General features: G+C 49.1%; 1 protein-coding gene across 3 annotated transcripts in view; it reads right to left on the bottom strand.

The window, feature by feature from the left end:
- Positions 1–12,293: 12,293 nt before the first annotated feature.
- The window catches only part of DENND3 (DENN domain containing 3), an 86,191-nt gene continuing 82,365 nt past the window's right edge, over positions 12,294–16,119 (bottom strand). For all 3 annotated transcript variants that reach the window (XM_005291054.5, XM_008165128.4, XM_065586274.1), the window contains one exon: positions 12,294–14,605. In XM_005291054.5, coding sequence (XP_005291111.3) covers positions 14,405–14,605 — 201 coding nt within the window. In that variant the 3' untranslated portion in view covers positions 12,294–14,404. The remainder of the gene's footprint in view (positions 14,606–16,119) is intronic.

Here is a 16,119-nt window from a genome sequence, read left to right as displayed (position 1 = left end):
CAATACTAGGGGTTAGGTCACCTTAACTGCATCACTGAGGGGTGTGGTTTTTTTCACACCCCTGAGCAAACTTATCTGGGTCAACTTCACTTTCGGGCGTAAACCAGCCCTAACTTTATTACCCACCTCCCAAGAGCTTTATTCTTCAGCCAACAGAATAATGCTCATGGATTTGCGGAACGTTTTCTTCCACATGGGAGTGGGTTCAAACTACTGCTCAGGTTACGGCATAGGCAAAAACTTATCATAGCAATAAATCTGACCTTTGGCATGGTGTGCTTGCCTCAGGCGAGGCCTGTTGGCAGTGCCTGAAGGGAAAAAAACTTCAAGTAATGGAGCTGACAGCTTATTGTGTTGCAAGGCAGAAGTTGCCCAACTTAGAATGATCCTGCTATAAATACCTCAGAAGACTCCCCTCAAAGTCTCTCTTCTGTTCTTTAGTAAAACCACCCCCTTTGGTCCAGGCGAACATTCCCAGAACATTGGGCTACCAGGGCTTTATGCTGCAGGCTGCGAGTGATGCTGCCAACCCCTCACGCTCATGCCAAGAAACCCCCCATCACGCTGGAAGGAAGAGAAGTGTGCAGTGTTCTGTTGGCATTCACAGGACCTCTCGTGCTATGAAACACGAGTTGAGTGAAGTAACCTGTCACAGTCGCACAGGATTTTCATCATCCATGCTGAATGTTAAAAGGGTGCAGAGATCCGAGACCAGCCAAGCTATAAAACCAAAGTGCTAGGGGGTAAGGAGTGTGATAGAAAGGAAAACCTAACACAGAACTAGTCTTAAGCCCCCCGGCAATTGGTCTGCTCGGTGGTGCCTGTGAATGTGCCCCATTAAGAGTATAGTCTACAGATTGTAGCCTTCCTCTCCGATACGGCAGTGGGCTCGGGCAGCTTGCTTAAAGAAAAGACCCTCACCCTCATAATAGCTCCATTTACTCAGTTGAGCATCTTCCCACATTCTGTGCTTCAAGAGAAGGGAGGCAGAAGCCCATGGGGCCATCAACAAGCTGCTTCGCTTCGAATTCCTCGGGCAGGGCCCTGTTACACATGTACCCAAACTCTGACGCCACAAAGATTCTGCTGACCACAGTTACGCAGCCGGGGTGTGGAGATGATCATCCTGGTCAACCTTTGTGCTGCTGCGTCCTGCTTGAAGTGACTCTGGGGGAAGAGTGTCCCTCTGGAAAGAAAGGGGCTGAGCCGGGGAGAACCCCTCAGAGGAAAACCTTTCTGAAGTGGGGAGAAGAAAGATGTGCCTTACTGCTGGCAGTAGAAGGGAGGGGTATGCTGCAGGGTGTGCTAAATCCTATGGGAGAGGAAAGTGTCCTGAATTAATCAGGATCCAGAAAGAACCACAAGCCCTAGTACTAATCCCTGCATCAGAGGATACAACCAGCACCCCCTGAGAATATTGCAAAGGGAGGAGAAAATGCCCATTGTATAGCTCAGGAAAAATGACTAATACCCCTGCTCACCGCTTGGCTCTCTGTGTCAGGCTCTGCCCTGTGTGCTGGATGACATGATCTCCCCACAGAATAGGGTTCCTCAAAAAGCACCCATGAATCAACCCCTTGCGAGAGCAGCCTTGCCCAGTGGTGGTGTACATCATGTTTATTGCTAGAGGATCGGGAACAGCTAATGATGTAAGGACGTTACGGGTCAGGGAGGGGGTGGTTTTGACATCTTTGGAAAAGTGCCATTGAAGGCGTGAGAGAAGGGAGGGTTCCATCACCCAGGCTATTGTCTGTATTCAGTGTTTGTTATGCCACACCATAGACTGGCCCGGTAACATTAGAATTGTATCCGAGCTGTTTTTAAAGCGATAGACCCACCCTAGACTCCAGGACTAAAATCTGTTCCATGAGGTGACAAGCCAGAGAAGAGTTTTCACTGCGAATTGTACCAGACACACGATCTCATCCTGCAATGCTGCTGCTCCTCCCAAGCTGGTAACGACCACTTACTGGTGTCTAGATCTGGGACTCCGAATAAAATACCTGGTTTTTACCTTGCCAATAAGACTTTTTTTTGTGGTTATAGTACAAAGCGTAAGGAGATCTTATAAATATAGTCCAACAGTTTGAAGCTAAATGATCACAGGATGGTTACAGAACTGAACATAACGACTCCTGGTCTGGTAACATGTCTCCGACGGGCTGGACAATGGTGCAAGAAGGGAAAGTTTTTTTTCCTAAGCCCCTCAGTTATAGGTTGATCTATGACCCGAAGCATGACCGTTTCAATCTCTTCCGAACGTCTTTAAAGCTCTGGATGTTCTTATCTAAATAAATATCTAATCCTTTTTATGAATCCTGCTAAGCTCTTCATGATATCTCTGTGGTATCTTTTGGCAATGACTTCCACTGGCAAATTTTGCATTGTATAAGTATTTCCTTTTTAAATCTGCTGTCTTAATTTAATTGATTTATTGTCCTTTTGTTCACACATTCAGTACAAGACGGTGGGCTGGGATCCCATTCTACTTCGTATAGAGCATGTATTATTTTGCATATCTTTATCATGTCCCCTTATTCACCGTGTCTCAGTCTAAAGCAAACAGTTCAGCTCGTTGCAATCTCCATCTAGGGAAGTCTTTTTATGCCTCTGGTTTGTCACTGGCTTGTTGCCTCCTCCTGGGGAGGGACTTGGGTTGTGAACTTTCATTTAATGGTGGTATTACTTATTTGTCTAGGAGTCATGGCCCAGGATCCCATTATGGGAGGTGCTGTACAAACAGAGCAATAATATTTTGCATGCTTGTAGAGCCCTTGCTAACACATGGTGTGCTGCTTTGTTCACCGCGCTCTACATAGTATTTTATGAGTAGGGCTGCCTGGTGGAACAGAAAATTGGATTCCAATAGTTGAAGTTTCCAGAAAAATTATCCCACCATGAGATGAAAAGCTAAAAACTTGAAAATGTTGGTGGAACTAAAATCCCATCATTTGTTGTAGGAAACACTGAAACGTGCTCTGTTTTCCCGGGGGCAGCGAGAGCCCCTGGCTGAAACTGCACGCCCCTCCCTCTTGCCATGGCACGTCTGCTGTGAGGGGACTGATGGAAGGCTAGCAAAGCTGTGTGCAGACAGACGCATGCTCTGCACGCCGGGCCTGTCTGAACGCTGCCAGGAAATTCTCTGACACTGATGAGAAACATCCCTCAAGGCCAGAGTTTATTTGTAGGGCAAAAATTACACTGGGTCTGCCTGCACCGGCTGCAGTAAAGCATGTTTGGCTGTGGTGCAGCTGGAGGGAAAGGTCATGCTGGTCTTTGCCGAGTTAATGGGCGTGGGGGGGCTTGTCAGACTGTGCCACTGTGGAAGCCCTTAGCTGACCAGAAAAAATCAGAGACTTAATCCTGGCTGAGAGAGGCAAAGCTAAACCCCTGCTGTCCTTATCTGTCCCCTGGAAGGGCAAAGCCAGCTGCTGGCTTGGACAGAAGGGCCCTCACGGTTCATGCCTGAGGGAGAACCTGCTCCCAGCTGAGCAGCCCCCAGGGGCATGCCCTGAGCAGCTCCTGTGCCCAGTGGACCGGCTGATGTAGGACTCGGGGGGGAGGCATTGCTGCCTCCTTTAGTGAGGTGGGGGCATGAGTCGTTCCTGCAATAACCCCCCCACACCCACTCCTGTTGTCCCCCTGCTCTGCTCACACCCTGTTGGAGAAATGGGGCGGTGCAGGGGCTGGGGGTGTCTGACTTCAGCCACCACAACAAAAGGGCTCCTCAGGCAGTAGCCTTGCATCGCCTAGCTCTACCCTTAGCTACGGGCCTTGGACATGGGGCAGCCTAACACCTGATTTATTTCTTCTTCTCCTTCCCCCTCCCCCCCAACGCTCCCTCATTTCCGTGGCATCCAACCCGCCCAGCCTACCACCGCCTGAGAGCTGCACAAGCTTTACCGTACTTATCCTCGCAACACCCTGGGAGCTGGGGCAGTGCTATGGTCCTCACTGTACACCTGGGAACACAGCGCAACTGATCTGCCCATGGTCACAGAGCAGGGACTTGATTAGATCCTGTAGCCGGAGGCTGAGGCTAACCCCCTAACGCTGGGCCGGCCTTGAGCTTTGGGCAGGTGGCTGATGTCAGAAAGGCCCAGAGGAGCAATCCGTGCTTTAGGGCAGCTGCTCTGTCCTGTTCCACTCAGCCAAAGGGAGTGAACTGCAGCGGGAGTGGGGGGCCCCCAGCAGATACAGAGCGAGCTGCTGCACCCCCCCCCTCCCCACAGGTGGTTGGGGCACAGAAGGGTGTGTTGAGGGGGGGGGGGTAGAGTAGAGGCTGGCTAGGGTTGGGGGCTGGCTCTCCTTAGCCAGACCACCCAACTCAGCGTAGCCCCTGGAGCAGAGACCCCTGTGTGACTAAAGGAGAGGAAGCCAACCGTGGCTACGTGTGCCCAAGACTCAGCCAGAGCTGGGCACGTTACCTGTGTGGGCTCTCAGGGCCGGGCCAGGTTTACGGGCTCAATGCCCCCTCGAGGTCCCTAAGCGCCTAACGTGGCAAGCAATGGAGCAGCTTGTGCCTCCTTCCCCTGCGATACAGCAGGCAGCCAGCGGGGGGAGCTGCTGAGTAGCTGCTTGGTGCACTCCTGGCTCACCCCCCCATGTAATCACCTCATAACCCCCTGAGGGGTCCCTACCCCCACTTTGAGCACCCCCGCTTTAAAGGAACCAGCAACCCTTAGTGTTGCTCTGAAGGGTCCAGGAGCGGGCTGGACATTGTTGAGCACCTAGTGTTGGGGAAATTCAGGGCAGGAGAAGGGGGGCAGGGGGTGGGGGACATCTTGCCAAGTGTAACCAAGGCTGGTGGAGGCCCAGGGCAGTGCTGCTGGACTGACCTGCTGAGTCAGCGCACGGGGGGAGGGGGGTGTACGCTGGCTGGGAGGGCCCAGATAAGCCAGCTGCAGAACATGTTGTGGCCCTCAGGAGTACAGGGCAGGCAGTGGCACTACCCATCACTAGGCCGGCTGGCCCCCCAGAAAATGACAGCCAGCAAGGGGGTGGAACCCGTCACATGGCCCCTAGTGGGCACATGCAAAGGCGGCCTGGGGAGCTGTGCGTATCAGCCCATCCTCCCCCTGAATTAAGTGGCACCAAGGCTTAGTGCCCTGGGCACAACAGTGAATATCACCCACGCTGACAGCAGCACTGGCCCCTTGCTCCGCCCCCCCCCACCCAAAATACAGGCTAACAGCCCAGCCGCATCCGCCCGCCTCACGTAACGTGCTGGCTGGGAGCAAACAGTTGTTGGTCAGCAGGGCCGGCTCCAGGGTGTTGGCTGCCCCAAGCAGCCAAAAAAAAAAAAGGCCGCGATCGCGCTCGGCAGCGGCACTTTGGCGGGAGGTCCTTTGCTCCCAGCGGGACTGAGGGACCGTCCGCCGAATTGCCGCCGCATACCTGGACGTGCCGCCCCCTCTCCGGAGCAGCCGCCCCAAGCACCTGCTTGCCAGGCTGGTGCCTGGAGCCGGCCCTGTTGGTCAGGCCGCTGCTGCTGTGGCCACAGCTGTCACCGTTAGCCCCTGCCCACCACACGCAGCCGCCCAGGAGCAGACGAAGCAGGCCCAGCCCCAGCTATTTGCCTGGTAGGGAAAGGCCAGGCCGGCCCATGTGACACTCTGAGGGGGGAGGGCGGGCGGGCACCGCCCGAGGAGGCAGCAGCGGTGCATATTTCCCCAGGCGGGCCCAGAAGCAGTGAGCACAGTGGCCTAGGCTGTGATGCACACCTGCTCTCCCCCCTTTCGAGCCCTGGGAGGGCCCATGAGGTCAGCGGGGGGGCTAGCAGAGCATCCCATGGCACTGCAACCTCTTGTAACACCGACAGCAGACCCCAGTCGTTGGCAGGCGGGAGCCAACCAGGGACCTCTGGAGCTTAGTGCATGAGCCGCTACAGCGTGAACTAAAAGGCACCTGGCTGTTAGAGAAAGCAATTAATGCATTTGTGCTACAGCCTTAGCTCCCAGTGCCACTAGATGGGCCAGAACACCACACCCAGGGGGAGTGTGGGTTACACAAGTGCTTTACAGCCAGCAAGAATGGCGGCATTATAATTCTTGACGTCTGCTTTGTGTCCATTTATTCTTTTTGCGGATCCAGACTAACACGGGTACCACTCTGAAACCTTTCTCTGAGCCGTGAGCTGACTGGACCCTCACAGGAAGCCCAGCTGAGAGGCAAGAAGGTGCCACTTTGACACAACGGTACTTGTGACTGTAATTGCCCTTTGGGCCAAGTTCATTGCTGGTGTAAATCCCCAGGCTTCTATGGAGCCCAGCAGAAATAAATGAGGCACTTTGACTGACCTCCTGGGGGAAGTGAAAAGCAGCAAATGGTGCTGAAGTGAACAGACATGCTGGGTTCCCAGAAGGAGCTACTGTGGATGGAGCTAGAGCAACTCCTATTTCCTCTGCTGCTGATAGTTATGCCTGGGAGAATTAGCTGCCAATGCCAATGCAAGATTGGCGCAGAAATTATGCTCAGAATTTCTTTTTCCTCCTGCAGAAATGGGCTGCAGCGCTGCTGGCTGCTACTAGGGGGCGCTGGACCCAGCAGAGCCCAGCTTGCAAATAGAAGACAGTGCTGAGGGGAGGCGGAGGGAGCTGGAGGGTTCCCAAGAGCTCCAGCACCCAGCACGCCCTGAGGAAAGGAAACTGGGCCGGAAACTCCATACCCGCGGGACCCAGCTTCAGGCTGTTTTGCCTTCTGGATGCTGGGTTTTGGGGGGATGGGGTGTGAGTGTCTGGGCTCGGGGGTGCCCCACAGCTGGGCTTGGGGGGAGGTAGGGGGCATGGGTGTCTGGGATGGAGGGGTGCCCCACGGCTGGGCTCTGGGGGAGGTAGGGGGCGTGGATGTCTGGGATGGGGGGGTGCCCCACAGCTGGGCTCTGGGGCAGGTAGGGGGCATGGATGTCTGGGATGGGGGGGTGCCCCACAGCTGGGCTTGGGGGGAGGTAGGGGGCATGGATGTCTGGGATGGAGGGGTGCCTCATGGCTAGGCTCTGGGGGAGGTAGGGGGCATGGATGTCTGGGATGGGGCGGTGCCCCACAGCTGGGCTCTGGGGGAGGTAGGGGGTGCATGCAAGTATCTGGGCTGGGGAGGTGCCCCACAGTTGGGCTCTGGGGGGAGGGGGCAGAGAAACAGGAACTGGATTGTCATAGGGGTTTCCTTACCTCTCTACTGCTGGGGGAATTTTTGTGTCTGTCTGTATTGTTTCCAACCTAGTTGCTGAGAGATATTTTGAAATAAATTATAAAATAACTGAAACTGACATGATTATATAGCGTTATTTTGACAAAATATACATATTTTTTCAGAATTTTAAAATATTGTGCACAGAGTTTTTAACTTTTTGGTGCAGAACTCCCGCGGCAGTATGGTATTTCAGCAAAGCCCAGGAGCTTCTATAGCTGATTGGGTTTGCTCCTGGGCTACCGGAGGGGCCCTTACTCGAGCAGACCTGGGAATCTGCAGTCCATCACGAATGACTTGAACATCATCTTGCCCAGTGTGTGTCCCAGTAGTGAAAATGAATTACTTTGGCCTAGATTCACCTCCCCAGTCAAGAACGGTTTCTGCTGGCTCCTACTTCCCGGAATGAATCATTTTAAAATGTAGCATGTGATGCACCTGCTTACCTAAAACAGCTGCCTACCCTCAAAGGGCCCTGTCTTTATATTTTTGTATAGTGAGCGTTGCTCTAAATTAATCCGGCTTTTATGGGTGCAAATGATGAATGCAAAATGCTACCACATTAGAATGGTCCGTTTACACTGACTTTGCAAGGCAGGCCCTTGTTATCCAGTTCTGCACGTTATCTGGTAGGAACATTTATGCCCTGTTTTTTCCATTGGACTTGTACCTTTTGTTGCACTTACTTTGCACATGAGTAAGTGCAACAAAAGGTACAAGTCAATGGAAAAATCAGGGCATAAATGTTCCCACCAGCTAGCTTGCAGAACTCCTGGGTAGCAGGGGCCTACCTGTCAATCTGATCTTGAGCGTTGGGTCCTTGCAAAAGGCTTTGAATTTTCTCTCCCAGCGTTGAGTTCTATTTAGTTAAGTCAATGGTGCCCTCTGCTGTCTGTGTCGAGAAATGAATCGTAGTTTTTTTAGACAAAGAAAATTAGTGTCTTATAGACTGGAGCCAAATGAGACATGAAATTTCATTTTCCCTGCATCTGTCACTTGCTCTTAAGTACCCGCTGCTTAAAAACACGGCATTAAGCAGCAGCTCAGTATTTTTCCCTTAGCACTGATACTTCTGAATGCAATGGTTTTTAGAATCACTTTTGAAACGGGTACACTCAGCTCAGACAAATTCACTGATTCCCAGCATAGAGCTACCCAAGAAGCCAGCAGACCAGAGTGTCACTAAGCTCTTATGTGATGGCCTACATGTTAGCTGACACACCAGGCACTGACGGGGGATTCTCCAGAGCTGTGAGCATGAGCTGTTACAGCCTGCGCTAAAATACCATGTCTCTGCAGCTCTGGACTTTAACAGACTCGTGGCCTCTGCAGATTGGGCACAGAAGGATCCAGTGACACTTACATATATCCTCTGCTCACAGGAAGTTCATCCCAAGCATCTGAGATCCACACCAGTTTGAATCCAAGATGAGCCCACCTACCCACTTATGCAGCTGCGATCTTGGCATTTTGTGTAACACACTCACCAGTCGGTTACAAGAGCATGAAGCGCCGCAAGGAAAACAGAAAGTTAACTACGTGTGCTAAACAATCTGTTCCACCCTTGTTTTTAGCTGTGACACGCTGATTGAGTTTCCCAGACCTGAAGAAGAGCTCTGTGTAAGCTCAAAAGCTTGTTTCTCTCACCAAGAGAAGTTGGTCCAGTAAAAGCTATGACCTCCCCCACCTTGTCACACTAATATCTGGGACTGACACAGCAACAACACTGCATACGTTAAATAACTACAGGTATGTAAGAGATCCCCCAAGCGCTGGGCTTGCATTGCCCTAGGTGCACAAAGCAAGATACTATTAGAATGTCACTGGAACAAGAAAACAAAAAAGTAGTCAGATACTGAGAAATATATCCAGGCTAAGACTGTGAAATTCAGGTGAGAGTGCTAAAGACCTAGCTGTAGAGGGACCACTGGCCTTTCAAGCTGAGAGCACCTGATGGACGGTGAGATCACAAACGGAAAAACAACCTGGTTCTTAAAAGGGCCGAGTGCCTGCAGCTTCCACGGACTTCTATAGGAGTGTGCTCCATTCAGAATCAGGCCGGACAGTCCTGTTTTTGAGGCAGAAGGAAGAAAGAAAAAGGGAGCTCGGGGAATTAAAATGCAGTCTAACCTCCCTTCCTGGAAACCAGCAAGAGCTGAGAAAGCAGTGACCTTGGGAGCACCTGAAGGCCAATGGGACAATGAACCACCACCAAGGTGGCAGCACCCAATAGAAGCTAAAAGTTCCTGGGTTGGCATATATTGGTTTTTACCTCAATAGACCTGCACCAATTTACATCAGCTGAGGATCTGGACCAAGTTATTTTTTTCAAAGGGATAAAAGAGCACCGAAGAGGCAATGCTGCTGCCTTCAAGGAAGCATTCGACATCGTTCCACAAACAGCATCAGTGGAGAATGAACCTGGGTACTACCAGGATTGAATCTACCATACGTGTAGCCACAGAAGTCAGTCAGACGTCCAGCGACAGTACAGGTGATTGCAGGATGGTGGAGGTGGGTAGTTTCTGATGTGCTTACTCAACCTATATATGTGGTAGAATGGAGACACGGGGCTGGACTAGAGTGTAAATATTCCTGATTAGTGTCAAGTTGAGTAGAGGTATCAGGAGGAGGAAGGGGGGATTGGTTCCTGGGTCCAGTGCTATTCCTCATCCTCACTGGAGGCTGAAAGGAAACTATAATAATGCAAGTTGTGGCTGTCCTGAAGCTAAGAGAGATTGTAAATGGTTTAAAGAACACACGATTAAAATACAATTCACTCTGGTAAGTTTCAGAAGCGAGCTGAAATCTGCTGAAGTAGATCCAGCATGACTTTTATGCAGGAAGGACTGAAATGACACACAATACAGGCTGCACAGGGACGGATCTGGGGGTGAGCGTGATAATACTGAAGAAGAGTCAATACTATAGCAAAATAAAGGCATGTTATATTGGGTCATATTAATAAGAGTCACATGGATGCTCCAATAAGCAAGGGAATTATCCACCCCTATTTGCCTTTCGTTAGTTTCTCGATCCCTGGAACACTGCACTCAGTTTTCAACACCATGGGCCAGATCCTCACCTGATAGAAATCAGCCTAGCTCCACTGATTGCCTTCGGCACGATCTTGATTTACACCAGTTGAGGATCTGGGTCCAGGTTATTAAAAAAGAGAAAAAGTAGTGAGTAACCTCAAAGGCAGACAAGCAAAACTGAGGAAAGGTTGGAGGAAAAAGGACCTAATAGGAAAGATCAAGAGAACTGGGTATTAACATTATCAGGGGACATTAATGGGAGACATGGCTATACACAGAAATACAGATCTTATAAAGGAGACTAGATCAATAAACTCGGTATTAGTCATGGAGGGCAGGTGATCATGTTGTCATACTGGCTTAGAGAACATACTTAATACTACTACAGAGGAAGTATGTATGAGCACAGGATTGGGACCTAGGAATTCCTGAGTATTATGGCAGGTGGCACTAGGCTGCACTGTTACATTCCCTGTTAAAGTTCTTTTTTGTGACGTGTGAGCAAGTTTCCACTCTTGGGAAGATATGTTGTGGTGTTGTTAGTTTTGAGTTATGCAAAGTTGTGTGTAGAGGAAGCTTTATGAGACAGGGCACTGAGAAAGCAGCAGGAGAGTCTGCACTCTCTCTCTGGGGCGCTGCTTAGAGTCAGTTCTTGAGGCAGGTTTGCCCCCGGGAAACCACACATTGGCGCTGAGCTGAGATTCGTGGCAGAAGGATTGCCCCACCTGCTGTTTGACCATTTTCATTTCAGGACTGTTGTGTGTCTGTGTGCAAATAAAGCAAGTTGCACTTAGAGTATACCCAGACTCTCTCACTAATGTCTCCTTCCCTGGAGAGCAGAACTGCAAGGCCCAGAACATCTGCTGCTTCTCTGTAGTGGGGCCACACTGGTGTCAGAAGGGGAACTGTACTGTTCTGCCCATTTTATACTTGGGGAACAGAGGCAAACACTTGCCCAACATCACAGAGGGCATCACTGCCAGGATGAGAGCTCATTCCTGGTGCACTGAAAGCCCACTGTTAAGGCAAGCTAATTATAAAATGCTTTGTGAGAGTGACAACAAAGGCAGTTATGAACGGATGACCAGATGAAGTAACGTGGTTGAGCAGTACAGTAGCTAACTTTTCATTGCCAGCTCTTCGCTCAGACGTCTCTGCTGACATCATAGGTCCTGGCTCTCTAGAGTGAGGGGAAAGCATAGCAGGTGTCACACTGGTGTTCATATACCATGCTGATGGACGTGGTTTTAAAGCAAAGATAGAACAGAGCAGGTCATATAAAACTTGGGGCCTAGTGGCTAGGGAGCTATTGGATCCTCCAACTTAGAACTTCCATGGGATGGGAGAATCCCCAGATAAGATAAAGCCAGGATAGCCAGCTCCTTCACAACATGTTTTAGTCCCTGGCATAGGAGGCACGTCAGGGATAAGGTAAGCTTAGCAGTTATAGTCAACCATAGCCAGCCAGCGGAGAGTAAAGCAGCCTTCAGCCTGGAATAGAACCAAGCAGACAGGGCCGGCTCCAGGAACCAGCCCACCAAGCATGTGCTTGGGGCGGCACCTGGAGGGGGGCGGCGCTCCGGCCCGCGAGCGGGGCCGCGACTGGGCTCGCCGCCCTCCCCGCAGCGCTCTGTCCGCCGGGGAGAGAGCGGAGCCCTGGCTGGCTCGCCACCCTCCCACCAGTGCTCCGGCCGGCCGGGCAGAGCGGGGCCACGGCCGGGCTCTCCACCCTCCCCCCGGCGCTCCGGCCGCCGAGGAGAGCGGAGCCGCGGCGGGCTCTCCCCCCTCCCCCCCGCGCTCCGGCCGCCGGGGAGAGTGGAGGCCCAGCCGGGCTCTCCGCCCTCCCCCCAGCGCTCTGGAGGGGGCGCGCGTGGCTTTTTTTTTTTGCCTGGGGCGGCAAAAAAGCCAGAGCCGGCCCTGCAAGCAGAACATTGTATAGAGACAGTCCTAGTATCCGACAGCCGCAGCCTTATCTCTGCTACATCCAGCAGATGCTGGCCATGACTGTAAATGTAGGTCCTTGTGGTGTGTTGAATTACATGGAAATAAAAACAAGTTACAAAGAGAGGCTAGAATTGCAATAGTGTTTAATATTCTGTTTCTCATATTCGTTTTTTCAGTGACTGAACAAATGACAAGAGAGAAGTTCAGCTATCCTCAAATACCCAGACTGAAAGACTTAACACAGAGATTATCAATAGTTTCTATAACAGTATTTCTATTAGCCCTGCACTACTATAGGTTATATATGTTAACAAAAAAAGTAGCAGCTGATTTTCTATTTACAGTATTTTATAGAAATGATATATTCCACTTTATCCTGCATTGATACAGACAACTCTTCTGCACATATGTATAGTTCTCCAACTCTCACATATTTCCTGAAAGGAAATGACTAGGAAGCATAAGCCAAATGGAACACCAGACCACAGTACAATGGCATTTACTTTCAATTATTTTGAATGATCTACGTGATAGCATATGGTGCCTTCATGCAACTTAAAATTAAGTTGAATTATTTTCTTATTATGTTCTGAGCTAAATAACGGCAGTCTTTTTTATGTTTTATTTCTCTATTTATATTTTATTGAACTTGTCGCCCCCTCTCCCCTCCCAAAATAAGGGGGGGGGCAACAAAAGCAAAAAGACAAAAAGAACAAAAAAGGTAAAGGAGTGGAAGGGGAGGGAAAGGAAAGGCAGGACGGGGGCAGGGATTGGAAAGAAGAACAACCGCTCAGTTTCCATCGGGTTTCTAAAAAGTCAGACCAAATCTTTTCAAATTTGTCTGAGGTCCCTCCTCTCCAAAACATTACCCGCTCATTAGCTGCCAGGTCAGCAAAGTCTGTGTGCCAAGCTGCTCCCCCTGGATGCAGTCTGCTCTTCCAGCGGAGCAGCATCAGTCATTTGTCTACAAGCAGTGCTCTGGAGAGCCAAGCATTCTGTGAAGCTGGGATGTTTCCAAGATAATGGGCTATATCCCAAAACACAGCTCTTGGAAGTAATTTTTATGGAGGTATCCAATATCATATTAATCCTCCGGCCTTCTTGTAGCCAAAAGCATTGTATCCTGGGACAGTCCCAAAACATGTTAGCCTCTATGGCTCTGGGAGACAACTATGGACAAAATATATATTTTTTCTGCCAAATCAGCCTTAATTGTAGATCAACAGTAGATTTTTTTTATGATTTGCAAGGCACTTCCCCATTGGCTAGAGTTCAAGGACATACACAAATCTAAATTATGGAGGGTCTTTTGGGCCAAGAAGTCATAACAGTCTAAGCTATCTGGGCAGTCCAAGTTAATGGCATGATATTGGGGTGAAGTTTGTTTGCATAGCTCCAACCAATGGTGCTGCCACTAGCAAGCATATAATATATTGAAATTAAATTTGCCAAAGACAGAACTACCACAGCAATGGTTCCATTCCTAAGAACTTGGCAGATCCCAAATATTCGACGCTTGTTTTTTAAAGGAATGCTTACTTCTTCAAGTTGCCGTAACTGGAAATATCCAAGTCTCTTGGCACACCAGCAGACTACAAGTGCCATTAGGGAAAGTCAGCATTTTAAATAATGCACCATAAATATAGATACAGCGGGAATGGAAAGTCATCCTTGTGTTAATCGGGCTGCCAGTTTAGAAAGATACTTTGAATTGATAGTAATTCTATCACCCATGATGAATCAGTCACATTTAATATTTTTCCAAATGAACATTTCCAGCTGTCAAGATATCAAAATTATTATTTTGTAGGATGATACTTATATGTATCTTTAAGAACTAGCTCAAACTGAATTATTGAGCAATACTCTCTGCTGGTTCAGCTTCATTGAAGTCAATTTACCCTAGCAAAGAACTTGGCCCATAATCCTGACCTTTCATGACAATGTTTGTAAAATGTAATCGCCGAGGTTTAAAAATCTAGTGATTTCTCTACTCAGTCTTCCAGTTCTTCACTGAGTGTGCAGGTGGCGGCTGATCATGACAGAGTGCAAACAGAAATTCCCTTTTGTTTCTATATACTACAATAATGTAGTTACCACTGAAATAATTATACTAATAAATTAAAAATAACACTGATGCATTGTTAACGACATCTGAAGGGTGAAGTTGGAGTAACAAAATCCAAACTGGTAAGTTTTCCAACAATGGTATTTGCACACACTTGGAAAAGTTAAATCTATTCAACTTTCCAAATAGCAATCTTCCCTTCTTCCCTTCCAGAACCACTAAGAACATATCTGTCCTCTGCAGAGCACAGTGCCTTCACTGTATCAGCATGGCCCACCAACTCCTTCTCCACAGTTTTCTTTTCAGCATCTATCACGTAGATCTTTCCCCTGGTTTTGCCCTGGGATATTCCTCTGCTGCCAATCCAGATCTGAAAGTCAGAATCAATTTTTAATGCATTACATTCCACTTCTGTTCGAAGATACAGCGCAAGCGGTTTCAGCAAAGGAGTTGTTTTATGTGCCCCCAAAGATACAATCAGTGGTACTCTGGTCAGGTTTGAAAACGGTAATACCCAAGATCTCTCAAAGCTACTTGTTCGAGCCAATGGTTTGTAGGTTTCTATACAGGATGTATAGCCACTATTACGTTTTCAATAAGGGTTGGTAACTAGAAAGAAGCATATTTAAGAATGACAAAATGGGCAAAACTCTTTGTTTTTGCTTCCTTGCTAAAATAAGGAAATCATATAGTAAATGGTCTGATTTTAATTAAATGAATTTAGAAGTAAGCCTGTAGCAGACAGCTGTCACACTATCATCTTCCGTCGTTGCCAGGCAGCCACTCCAGTCTGGCCCAGCCTGGCAACTCCAGTAAATGCTGTTTCGTTTTTACAGCAGGGATATGTGGGTATTATAGCTCTGACCACTGGCTCCGTCCTATCCTAGGGGAGAAAGAGCCAAGTTGCTGCATCGCTGGCCGGCTTAAAGACAGGAGTATTGAATGTTCAAACTGAGGAGGTGGGAAGCTCAGGAACGTTTGCTGATTTTTCCTTTTTTGTATACGGGAGTTGGACAATAATGTTACGTACAGTGTTACTGGGCTTTGAATGAGTGGAGGGGAAGAGGGATGATGCTGCAGATGGAGCAGAAGAGGACTCTGGGTTTCTGAGTAATCCTTTAATTTACAGGCTGGTTGGGGGTATCCCAGAGCTTGTGGGGTTCTGTTTCTATGGCACCTTTCTCTGTTTTCCCGTTAGGTCCTGGCTCACCAACCTAGCCCCAGTGGCAGAGTAGCTTCCCAACTCCACAGGGAGTGGATTCTGAAGTGATTGTACATTTCGGGGGAGACGGGCTGGGGAGTCCGACTGGGATTATTTCAGAAGGGTCTGGAGTTACTGTCAGCATCTCATTGTGGAATATTTTTGCTGTTATTTATGGAAATGACCTTTGCCCCGGACCAAATGGTGCCCTCAGTTGCAGCAGCCGCAGACCTCTGAAAGTGACTGGTATATTGTGACTGAGAGGGCTGAGTGACACTCCCAGAAGATGGTGACAGGGGAACTGCTTGGATCCTTTAACCCTGTTGGGGTGGGCACATGATGATTAGATAGGAAGAGACCATCTTCCAGACACAGGCCAGCTAATCAGCATTTATTATTTTTCCACCAGTCTTTTCTTGGGCTTTATCATTGGAGCATAAGGCATTAAATGTCAGGGGACCTAATCTTTAGTTCATACTATTTAGTGAAAAGGTCAGTGACTAATAAAGTCATCATGCACTTAATCATGGATGAGGCTTCTGGCCTTGCTTGTATGTTTGAATACTAGATGGCCAATTAGGTTGGGCTGCTATTAGCTTAGGGCTACTCATGTCTCAGACCAATGTGCGTGGCAAGCCCACAATAAAACAACTCAACTGATGACAGTGCTGTAAACACAAACT

The sequence above is a fragment of the Chrysemys picta genome, chromosome 2, assembly GCF_011386835.1.
Source record: "Chrysemys picta bellii isolate R12L10 chromosome 2, ASM1138683v2, whole genome shotgun sequence".
Lineage (NCBI taxonomy): Eukaryota > Metazoa > Chordata > Testudines > Emydidae > Chrysemys > Chrysemys picta.
This window is presented reverse-complemented; position numbering and strand designations above follow the sequence as displayed.